This window comes from Triturus cristatus, chromosome 11 (genome assembly GCF_964204655.1).
Source record: "Triturus cristatus chromosome 11, aTriCri1.1, whole genome shotgun sequence".
In the NCBI taxonomy this organism is placed as follows: domain Eukaryota; kingdom Metazoa; phylum Chordata; class Amphibia; order Caudata; family Salamandridae; genus Triturus; species Triturus cristatus.
In genome coordinates this window covers 146702894-146715518 of record NC_140594.1, presented here as the reverse complement: position 1 = coordinate 146715518, position 12625 = coordinate 146702894, and the positions used below count along the sequence as shown (strand labels likewise).

The 12625-nt window shown below is 43.3% G+C and overlaps 1 protein-coding gene across 1 annotated transcript in view; it reads left to right on the top strand.

Moving 5' to 3' along the window:
• The window catches only part of ATP6V0A2 (ATPase H+ transporting V0 subunit a2), a 417607-nt gene that overhangs the window by 106117 nt on the left and 298865 nt on the right, over positions 1 to 12625 (top strand). The window contains exons 3-5 of the mRNA XM_085636095.1: positions 8551 to 8648; positions 10892 to 11029; positions 11953 to 12053. Of these exons, the coding sequence (XP_085492221.1) occupies positions 8551 to 8648; positions 10892 to 11029; positions 11953 to 12053 (337 nt within the window). The remainder of the gene's footprint in view (positions 1 to 8550; positions 8649 to 10891; positions 11030 to 11952; positions 12054 to 12625) is intronic.

Genomic DNA, 12625 nt, shown 5'->3' with positions numbered 1-12625 from the left:
GCCAGGTTCCCACATCCACAGTCACAGGGCAATGCGATATGGATGAACTGGTCCGGCAGATTTGCGTACGCTTTTCCCCCAGCGCCATTAATACCTCTGGTGGCACGCAAACTGCGACAACACTCACTGACGCTCATCCTAGTTGCTCCCACATGGGCGCGCCAACCATGGTACACCACCTTTCTAGAACTTTCCGTGGTGCCGCATCAAAGGCTGCGGATCAAACCCGCGCTTTTGACGCAGAACCATGGCGAGATTCAGCACCCAGATCCGCAACAGCTGAACCTGGCAATCTGGCTCCTGAAGTCTTAGAGTTTGGCTACCTAAACCTGCCACCTGACTGTATGGATATCATCAAGGAGGCCAGGAGACCCACTAACAGAGCTTGCTATGCGGCTAAATGGAAGAGGTTTGTCATTTATTGTAACAACAATGACATTAACCCGCTGGATGTATCCATTCAAAACATCATATGTTACCTCTTACACCTATACCGATGCAATCTGGCATACACCTCAATACGTATCCATTTAACCGCAATAGCAGCCTATCTCCAAAACAGGCAGCACCTCTCTTTATTCAGAGTGCCTGCCATCAAAGCCTTCTTGGAGGGACTTAAACGAATGATTCCCCCAAGGCACCCACCAGCACCGGTGTGGAACCTCAACTTGGTCCTCACCAGACTAATGGGTCCACCCTTCGAACCTCTCCATTCATGTGAGATTCAATTCCTCACCTGGAAAGTAGCTTTCCTAGTGGCAATCACTTCGTTAAGAAGAGTTAGTGAACTCCAGGCACTAACCATTCAAGAGCCATTCATACAGGTTCACGCCAACAGGGTTGTACTACGTACCAATCCCAAATTCATGCCCAAGGTGATATCGCAGTTCCACATGAATCAAACTATTGAACTGCCTGTCTTCTTTCAAAATCCACAAGATGTCGCAGAGAGAATGCTCCATACACTAGATGTAAAGAGAGCCCTCATGTACTACATAGACAGAACTAAGGTCTTTAGGAAGACAAAACAACTTTTCGTTGCCTTTTCTCCACAACACAAGGGCAACGCCATTTCCAAAGCAGGTATAGCCAGATGGATCGTTAAATGTATTCAAATTTGCTATCAAAAAGCTAAACGCACATTAACGATTCCCCCACGAGCCCACTCAACACGAAAGTTAGGGGCGTCCATGGCTTTCCTGGGAAACATTCCTTTACAGGATATATGTAGAGCAGCCACATGGTCCACTGTACATACATTTACCAAACACTACTGTGTAGATGTACACTCAAAACAGCAGGCAGCTGTAGGACAGGCTGTTCTCAAAACTCTTTTTCAGACTGCTGCAGCTGGCACGGGTAGCCGCCGCTAATAGGAGGTACTGCTATGTATTCTATGCACAGATATGAATTCAGCAGCCCACATGCCTCGAACTGAATATGCTACTTATCAGTATGCCTCTGTTCTTGGCATGTAGGGCTGCTGACATTCATATCGCCCACCCTCCTCCCCGGCGCCTGTAGCAGCTGCAGCTCTCAGAATTACTGTATAGCATGGTCATCACTTACTGTATCTACTCCATCACTGCCACAATGGCGAAAAACAATCTAAGGATGGAGAGGATGCCCATGCGCACTGTGGTCCAGGGGAGGAGTCACCTATCTCGTGATACTTCGAAGACTCTTCCAGGACAACAACGTGCAAACATCCGGACCCAACACTAGGCGGCGATCTATGCACAGATATGAATGTCAGCAGCCCTACATGCCAAGAACAGATGCATACTGGTAAGTAGCATATTCAATCGTCGCGTACAACGAAACCCGGTCTTCAAAGTCAGGGGCCCACTGAATGCCCTTTATCGATGGTTCCCATCGGAGCCAGGCTGCAAGCGGTTCGAGAGCAAGAGCAAAAAGCAGGGGGGACAGCGGACACCCCTGCCTAGTACCCCTCCCGAGAGCGAAGGGCTGGGACACCCTACCATTGACAACAACCTGAGCTAGCGGATCCGTATATAGAAGTCTCACCCAACTAATAAACCCCGCACCGAAACCGAACTTCGCCAGAGTGGCCCAAAGATATGGTCATTCTATCGTATCAAAGGCCATCGTGGCGTCCAAGGAAGCCAAGATGGCCGGCTCGGAGAGAAACTCCGCCCTGGCGAGAACGCCAGGTAAGCGCCGCAAGTTGAGAGCAGTGTTCCGGTGCGGAATGAAACCAGATTGATCCGGATGAATCAGGTCACAGATGACAGCGAGTAAGCGATTAGCAAGGACCTTGGCGAGAATCTTCGGTTCAGCATTCAACAGGGAAATAGGCCTGTATGAGGCACAACGATCACGAGGCTTGCCCTCCTTAGGAATCACAACTATAGTGGCCAGACGCTGGTCACTAGGGAGGGAACCAAGCTCACGCGACTCCAGAAACATATCACGGAGAAACGGTGCGACTTTATCCGGGCGCAATTTGTACAATTCAATAGGCAATCCATTGGGGCCCATAGCTTTGCCAGAACGAAGTGAACGAATCGCGGTAGCAATCTCATCGGCCGACAGCGACGCCTCCATGCGCTCTCGATCCTCTTCAGACAAGCAGGGCAGCGCAATGTCCCTCAACAAGAAACGAGAGCCATCCTCATCTCTATCGGACACCGGGGAGTAGACCACACGGAAATAGTCAGCAAAACACTCCACAATCTCGCCAGAGTCAGTCACATGCACACCGTCAGAATTCTGAAGCACAGGGACCACACGGTTCACTCTCTCCTTCTTATCAAGCCATGCAATCAATTTACCCGCCTTATCCCCTACATCATACAGTCTACCTTGCTGTTCCCTGTACATTGTCTTGGCAGCATCCGTAACAAGTGATTTATATTCAAACTGTTTCAAGCTAAGGGCGTGGAGCCTATCCTGGGTGACACCTAAGTCGAGATCAGCCTCCAACTCCAGTATTTCGGCCTCCAGCTTCACGACCTCCGCATTCCTAGCTTTCTTAGTCTCGACTATTAAAGATAGGGCCTGTCCACGAATAACAGTTTTGAAGGCTTCCCACAGGGACACTGAGGACAAAACCGACCCCTCGTTCTCCAGGAAGTAGTGGTCGAGCGACTTAATGAGGCTGTTACGAGTCTTGGGGTTGCGCAGATGCCAAGGGTTAATAGGGGCGATCCACCCCGCGGCTTGCGTCCCCGTGTCGCAAAGAAGCCACACAGGGGAGTGATCTGAAATGCCCCGGGCCAAGTGTTTTACCTCCCCAACGTGGGGGGACTGGGCCGCGGGCATGAGGAAGTAATCAAGCCTGGAGAGACTCCCATGAGCCCCGGAGTGGAAGGTGTATTGACATTGCGTCGGATGCATTAACCTCCAGCAATCCACCAAACCAAAGGTGTCCAAAAACCCACTAAGCCATGATTGGGAAACGGGAAGGGCCCGGGGGGGGGGGGTGGCGATCCAGATCGCCGGATAGCACGGAGTTGAAGTCCCCACCCATGAGGAGAAGACTATCGGGGAGTTCCAGCAACATCCGACCAACATCAGAGAAAGTGGAGGCCTGGGGGAACATATATCGTGGCTAAAGAAAGAGTCTTACCCTCCCACCTACCGGTTAGGGTGGCATAACGCCCTCTGTCGTCAAGGATGACATTATCAATCTCTAGTGGGAGGGAAGACTGGACCAGAATACCAACCCCTCTGGAACCAGTGGTGAACCCGGAGTGTGCATCCAATCGGTACCCCCACCTATTCATAGCATGACACACATTGCCGACCAAATGCGTTTCCTGCAGGAGTACCACATCAGGGGTCAAACGACGCAAATATTGCAGTACAACACCCTGTTTAATACGATCCCCCAATCCATTAACGTTCCAAGATATCAACCTCAACCCACTACCCCCCATCCCCACAAGAGTTGCATAAGTCCCCCCACAGAGAGCAGGACACCTGAAGCATAGAAAGAACCAATATGCCGCCTTGAGAAAAGAAAACACGAACACAAACACCCTCTCCCCCCCCCCCCCAACCAAAACCTGTTACAACTCCCCCCTCCCTGCACCCCTGCAGACTAAAAAGCCACCCCAAAATGCAGTGTGCCTGTCGCCCTAACAATCCCATTCTACAAAAAGACCCCGGAGGAGGAGAGAGGCCCGTCTCCACCCGCCACCCGGACGCGAACTACTATAAGGCAAAATATACAAAAGATGTAGAACCCAACTGAGCAATGTCCGATTGTCAGGGTTAAAGACCAAAAAGTCACTTCTGTGTAGGCTCACCACCCTCGGCACCGCCAGGGTACCCCGTTTGATCGCCCCGACCAGGCAGGGAATCCAACCAGTCACTCACATTGTACGGTCTCTCAAAAAAGAAGGTCCGTTCCTCGTATTCCACTCGAAGCCTGGTAGGGAAAAGCATAGCATACTTCAGTCCCAGGTCCCGGAGACGTCGCTTAACCCCCTGAAAGCCCATCCTCTGTCTCTGGACAAGTTGAGTAAAGTCCGGGAAAAAATTGACAGAGGAGTTTTCAAATTTCACCGGGCCGTGCACTCTCGAAGCCTGCAAAATCGCATCACGGTCTCTGAAATGAAAAAGTTTTGCGATGATAGGCCTTGGAGGAGTGCCAGGCTTGGGCTTACCGCCCGGAACACGATGTGCACGCTCCACAGCGAAAAACTTGCTCAGTCCAGAAGGGGCAAGATGGGTGAGGATAAGATCTTCGACCAGGAGGTCAACCGAACCAGTCTCGGGATTCTCTGGAACCCCTGTGACGCGAATGTTGTTGCGTCTTGCCCTGTTCTCAAAATCCTCCAGCCGATGGGACATCAGGTCGTTGGCCGATTTCAGAGTGCCAAGGTCTGTGTGAAGTTCCGACACATCGGCCGTGAGGCTGGAAGTCTTCAAATCCAATGACTTCACCTTCTCGTTAGTCTTAGACAGGTTGGCCCTGATTAGAGTGACATCAATGGCGACCGTGTCAATTTTATGAGCCAGAGCCTCATACTGCTGGCCGATGGTCTCCTTCATGCCGGTGATGGCGCCCATAATGTCCTGCAGGGACAAGTCAACAGGGGCAGAAGGGTCGTCTCTGGCGTGCTCCGGGGTACTACTGGAGAGCCCGGGGGATCCTTTGGCTTGAGTGTAGCGGTCCATAACATTTGTCTGGAACGGTCCCCCACGAAGAGACGTCTTGGTCTTCCGCTTCTCGGGTTCGCCCCTGCCCGTCCTGTTGGAAGATGCACCCCGGAGGGGCCCGCAAGACCTGGTGAAAATGGCCGCCGGCAGGTCTGGCACCAACGGGCCAAGAAGCTGGCTCGTAAGGTCCGGAGAAAGTCAAGATTTGACCCAAGAAGCTATAATGAGGAGGCAGCGATGACACTAAATGGAGGCTGGATTGGTCCCCGGCCGAGCGAGACAGTCTCTCAATCAGACCATGCCAGGATCCGGAAACGAAACCGAAAGTGGGGGTACGGCCACCGATGAGGTCCCACTGCCGTTGTTGTTCAACTACGACCCGGCTCCACAAGTCACCAAGTCCCCGGCACGGCCTCAAGGTGGGCCTCAAAAGTTCAAAGTGCTGTAATTCTGGTCACCCAAGTCTGATTCAAATTCTGAAAAGAGTTATGGACTCGGTCGAGGTTCGCCTTCGAGAGTCCGTCCAAGAAATCAGGATATCATCAGGATAAATTGCGAGGAGTGGCGAGGGTCCGGGGAGCCCTGTGCTCACGCGACCATCTTGGATGCGCGCTAAGCTCCTCCTCCCCAGTAAATTATAATTACTTATGATTTAGGTGTGATAAGGTGGCCACACATCTATCTATCTATCTATCTATCTATCTATCTATCTATCTATCTATCTATCTATCTATCTATCTATCTATCTATCTATCTATCTATCTATCTATCTATCTATCTATCTATCTATCTATCTATCTATCTATCTATCTATCTATCTATCTATGTGTCTATCTATGTATCTATGTGTCTATCTATGTGTCTATCTATCTATCTCTATCTATCATCTATCTATCATCTATCTATCATCTATCTATCATCTATCTATCATCTATCTATCATCTATCTATCATCTATCTATCATCTATCTATCATCTATCTATCTATGTATCTATCATCTATCCTTCATCTATCTATCTATCATCTATCCTTCATCTATCTATCTATCATCTATCCTTCATCTATCTATCTATCATCCATCTATCATCTATCTATCTATCATCCATCTATCATCTATCATCTATCTATCATCTATCATCTATCTATCTATCATCTATCTATTATCTATATCTCATCTATCTATCTCATCTATCATCTATCTCATCTATCATCTATCTATCATCTATTATCTATCTCTATCTATCATCTCTTATCTATCTCTATCTATCATCTATTATCTATCTATCATCTATCATCTATCATCTATCATCTATCATCTATCATCTATCATCTATCATCTATCATCTATCATCTATCATCTATCATCTATCATCTATCATCTATCATCTATCATCTATCATCTATCATCTATCATCTATCATCTATCTATCTATCATCTATCTATGTATCTATCATCTATCCTTCATCTATCCATCTATCATCCATCTATCATCCATCTATCATCCATCTATCATCTATCATCCATCTATCATCTATCATCCATCTATCATCTATCATCCATCTATCATCCATCTATCATCTATCATCCATCTATCATCCATCATCTATATATCATCTATCTATCTATTATCTATCTATTATCTATCTATCATCTATCTATCATCTATTATCTATCTATCATCTATCAATCATCTATCTATCCTATCTATTATCTATCTTCTCTCTTCTATCTTCTCTCTTCTATCTTCTCTCTTCTCTCTTCTCTCTTCTCTCTTCTCTCTTCTCTCTTCTCTCTTCTTCTCTTCTATCTATCTCTTCTATCTATCTCTTCTATCTATCTCTTCTATCTATCTCTTCTATCTATCTCTTCTATCTATCTCTTCTATCTATCTCTTCTATCTATCTCTTCTATCTATCTCTTCTATCTATCTCTTCTATCTATCTCTTCTATCTATCTCTTCTATCTATCTCTTCTATCTAATCTATCATCATCTATCTATCATCATCTATCTATCATCATTCTATCATCATTCTATCATCATCTATCTATCATCATCTATCTATCATCATCTATCTATCATCATTCTATCATCATTCTATCATCATCTATCTATCATCATCTATCTATCATCATCTATCTATCATCAGCTATCTATCATCAGCTATCTATCATCAGCTATCTATCATCAGCTATCTATCATCAGCTATCTATCATCTATCTATCTATCAATCATCTATCATCATCATCATCATTATCTATCATCTATCTATCTCTCCAAGGCAACTATATTTTTAACATTCTTGTTTCAAGATGAGGTACTTTCTTAAACAGGTAGTTATGAACATTGAAACGTAATACAGATAGATGGTACATTTGCACATCCTAACACAACATAGTTGGAAATGTGCTATGTCCATATATCATAAGTCGTTAAAACATTTGCTTATAAGCGGACTTTAGTGTGAGTTCAATTAGAGCTTTAAGAGCTAAGGTTTGGATCCTTGGAGAGAGAGCTTGAGGTGAAGATGTGAGCCTCTTTTGGAAAAATAAAGGAAAAGTTATACAAGACTCATTAACCCCAGAAGTTGTATTTGTGAGTTTTTTCTTCTGGAGATCCGTGTCCAGCTTGTTACACAATTTTATGTTTTTAGCAACGATGAGTCTCAAAAGAAGAAGCTCTACATTATGAGCACTACTTGGAAAGCGCAACCATGCCCCCCTGAGTGGATGTTCAGTTTACTTGCTTATTTCTACTCTGAAATGATGGTTTTGCTGTTGGGAGAATTACTTCTAAGTTGGCAGAAAATGGTAAATCCAGGCTTGCTTGAGCATCTAAGCACTTAGTTACTGGGGTTATGAGTTGTTAATGTCAAAGATTTCATTGCTAAATTAGATTTTTGTTCAATGGTCTCTGTGGTATTTGCATTCGAAAAACATGTGTATGAAGTTAGTCTTTAGGGCTTGACGGTTCCAATGGGTATTTTGATTCCATGTCCGAGTTTTTCAGTCTACTTGGTATTTAGAATCCCTAATCTGCATTATGTGTTTGTGCAAGGATTGGTAATACTTTAGAATAGAAAGCACCACCACATTAGTGTCCATTTGTCTTTGATAAATTCTGAGGCAAGCTACATTACCATCATTATCCCATTTTGTAGCCGATGAAGTGTGACACTTGGTAGGGCTAATAAAAACTGTTATCTAACAAGAAGTCTTTCTTTCATGAAATTTAGGAAAAATTGATAAAGTATTGCCAACATGTTTTCCCAGTGCAGTACAATATTTTGTCAAACTACAGATTTACAACTGTGCTTCTGTTTCCAGTATGACACTGTTATAGATTGTCCTGAATGTTTTCCTTTTTAAATATAAAGTAACCAGCCTGGCATGTGTACATTCTTTTTCTTTACCAATTCCAGACTATTTGCTTCAAGAAATCAAGAAAGCTGACATTCCTCTTCCAGAGAGCCCTATTATTCCTCCAGCTCCTCTACCTAAGCACATGTTAGACATACAGGTAAGTTATCAATGTTTTTGTAAATTGCACAGGTGTTATTTTGCAATTTTATTAATGCTAATCAGTTTCAAGGTGTTTTGGCACTATTGGAAGGTAAACATTTAGTCTCCCCTACCCTTTTTGCCTGCTTTCTGCCCCATAACAATGCAAATCAAAGTAAGGGTGGTGACAAACGACACCTCCCAACAGTTAAAGCAACATTATAGTTAGGTGAATGTCAGTGACCGCATTAACGTTTGAACTAAAAAAAAAAAACAGAAATTCACCAGTTATAGTTAGCAGAGCTAGCTGTAACTTGTGCCCCTGCCATGCACTGCTGACAGGAGACGAAGTCCTAGGGTCCTCTAATGGCTGTCTGCAAATATTTTCTCATGTTGCTGGCAGACAATCAGAGCGCTCGTTCACACGTGAGTCAGATGGCCCAAGGGGAAAAAAAAGCTCCTTGGCCCAATTAGAATGCTTCATTTTTAATTTGGCTCTCCCTAGAGACACTCGCGGACCCCACTGTCCAGATATACAAATGTTGTTAGACCTTAATTTCTCAAAAAACAACTGACGTGATTTAGACCTATTCAAGAAAAGCATGTTCTACAGACCAAGATCTAGTTTCCTGTCAAGCAATTCCATTCAGCAGTTTATGCGGTAGTGCTTCTTAAAGAAGTCTATGGAAAATGCATGGGGACTTTGCATTTTGAGATCCCCCTTTTTTTCTCGCCCCCTGCTTGACAATCATCCCGAATCCTGCCGTGCCCAAACCTGGCAAAAAAGAGCACTTCTTTGGAAAATGTTGTGAAGATTCCTCAAGTAGTGCCAAACTTATTAGAAATACAAAGAATACATTTCCTATGCTGGTCAATATCATTAGTGTTTTCATGTCATGTATGTGGAACAGAGTTATGCTTTTATTGTGTTTTTGTTGTTTCGCCTTGGCATGACTCGAAGTGGTAGGAGAGAGAGATAAGATGCTTGGTCTTACGAATTGCTAGTGAACGGATAGAGAAATATGCGTGAATGGAGTTTGGCCTGCATCTGAGGAGTTTTGGTGTCATGCATGTATGACAGTCTCTACTTACTCATGGAGTGGAGCAAAGTGTAGAGAGAACTCTAGTTAACACATGATTGTGTCTACCATCCTTAGAGTGACTGTCTCCAGTTATGGGCTCGTATTATCCTGGGGTTTCTATTAATTATCCCTTCCTAGTAATGGGGTTGGCTTGGTCTTGTCATTGTGAGTTCTCTATGAGACGAGCCAGGTCTTCACTACTTTCTTGAATTCTAGGTGGTTTTCTGGGTTTCCTGTCTGTGCTACAAGAGATATCCAGAGTTTTTTGCTTGTAAGATAATGTGGGGTTATACAGCAAAGCAAGAGACAAGCCCTTGGTTCATCTTAGAGGCTGTCTTCAGCAATATACCTGAGAGGGTGTACTTAGAAAGGACAGTAGTACTCTCATGGTACATTATTACATCTGCAGTAATCAGGGCAAGACACATAGCTCTTTCATCTAAGTCCACAAAATAGAGAGACTGTGAATCCAAGGGATAAAATACACTGCAAGTAGCAGTATAGTAACATACATGTTTGGGAAAGACAAGCTGGCACAGGATGTGCACGAGAAAAGAGGATGCGACAGAGCTGCGTTTGATACAAGACAATGCACTGAAAACTGTAGTAAAGAACTGTATTGTAGGCTAAATACAGAACTACTGCTATCTTAGTGCAACAAATAAATAACATCTGTTTGAACAGCTACACCTAGGCAATACAGTCATAGAATAGTGAATTTGGCATTGAAAAGTGGATTTGCTATTAGTGTGGTGTGCTTGGTATTAGGTGAGCCACGTGTGGGCATTCTTTTACGGTGCATGCATGTTCTTGATGCGCCCTTTGGTTATTAATTGGAAAGTCTTATCTGGGGTTTTATTGAATTGTTCGTCAATTCTTAAACGTTTTCACATTAATGGATGCCATGTCTTTTATTGAATGGTTTATTTACTGCAAGTGCAATTCATTTTACTGGCTCTTTGTCTCTGAAGGTTTTCTTAGCTAGGATGTGTCTGTTGCCAGTTTTTCCGACAGTCTTTCTGTTAATCATTTATACTTCAGTTGCATGCTTGCTCATAATTGGTCTTGTGGTTTAATCTTGGGTGAGATTTGGGTTGAGGAACATTTACCCTCAGTCATGTTCACATCAGGCTAAATACCCTAATACACTTTATTTTATTATATTATTATTTCTTTTTAGGAGAAACTTCAGAAACTGGAGGTTGAGCTTAGAGAAGTGACCAAAAATAAGGAGAAGCTAAAGAGAAACCTGCTTGAACTGATCGAGTACACCTACATGATCCGAGTAACCAAAAGCTTTGTTCAAAGAACGTCTGAGGTAATGTACTGGTGCAACTATGCTATCTTTATGACCTTATTTAAGAAATTGTTCTGATGTTTTTTTTTTTTTTTAAACCAATTGCACTTTTAGTCCTTTGGCAGTGGGCCACCGAATAGAGTTTTTGTTAATGGAAGGCATCAGAAAGCGAGCATCCACAATACCCCCAAGAGAATTCCTGTCTGAAACAATGCTCTTGTTTCAGCCAAGAATAAACACCAGTTATGCAGTCCCTTCATGCTCCTTTCTGAGCCTTAGGAAAGAAATTCGGGCTTACTTGCATCTCTTCGAATCTCAAACTCTTTGTCAGTCGACACCAAACATATAATCTCTTCCTGAATTGGGAGTGAACCTCACATCTTCCTCTTTTGTCAATACTTCTAGAACACCCCTTTTCTTCTCTTCCAGTTTGACACACTGTCTTCCCTTCCATTGTGCCACACTGTCTTCCCTTCCATTGTTCCATACCCCTCCTCACCATTTTCACACTTCTAGATGCCCCTCAAAACTGTAAATGATTGTTTTTGTAAAACTAACTGAAATCTTATTTTAGTTACCCTTCTATTCCCTGTCTGCTCCAGTGCTTTAATCGCTTAAATTCCCTTAGGCCTAGCTTACACAATGTAAAACAAAATGAAAAAAACTAGAAGTAGTGCTTTACCCATAAGCTACAAGAAAGGGAAGAAAACAACAAAACATTACCATAGGTGCTCTATATTACCTAAAGCAAAAAGGCCCATAATGTGATTAAACACATCACAAATGACACAGGAAAATATAGTTAGAAACTGTTTATGGCTACATTTGTGAAATTTGAGGCCCTTGATAATTTGTCCCTTCATGATTTTGGATCACAACCCCAAAAACAGACGCTGCTTCTAGGAAGTATAATTGACTTTAAGTATACATTGTTTTGGTTCTAGGTGGATACATCTCTACTGGGCAATTATGAAGAGTTTCCTTCTCTAGAACGAGATAATTGGATGGATTACAACTCTATGCAGAGGCTGGGAGCAAAACTTGGGTATGTAATATTGGGTTTATTTTAAAGCAATGTAGAGGTAGTGTTAAGAGGGACTTTATTTGAAGAAAGATCCTAATATTGATAACCAAACACTTGTAGCCAAACTAAATAAAAAATATTCTTGAAATGTTTTCAAGGGCTGTCAGTTAAATAAAATATTATATAATAGTTTTTATCATGTAGTGCCGTTTTATTTATGCCCTTTAAAGAAATCTAATCTGAGACATTAATACATTGAGGCTTTTCATAATTGGTGAATATTTATTATGACCACTAAAGTTCTACCATTCCAGCCATATTGAACTCATTAATTTGTGCCGTGAAGAAATGCAGAATATTAGCTTGTTCCAACACTTTTGTCCTTAATATGCGGAAGTGATACGTTGGTCCTCCTTATTAGGTCTTAAGTAATCGACTGCTGTAAGATGTTGCTGTCTGATCCTCTTAGTTCAGAGATGGATTGTACTAACACTTTATTCTTTTAGGAGTATGAAAAAAGAACTACAGTCCATAGGGGGTTGACCATCAAGACTGATTTTCAGATTTCTGCGTTGTTTAACTGTTGCTTTCAT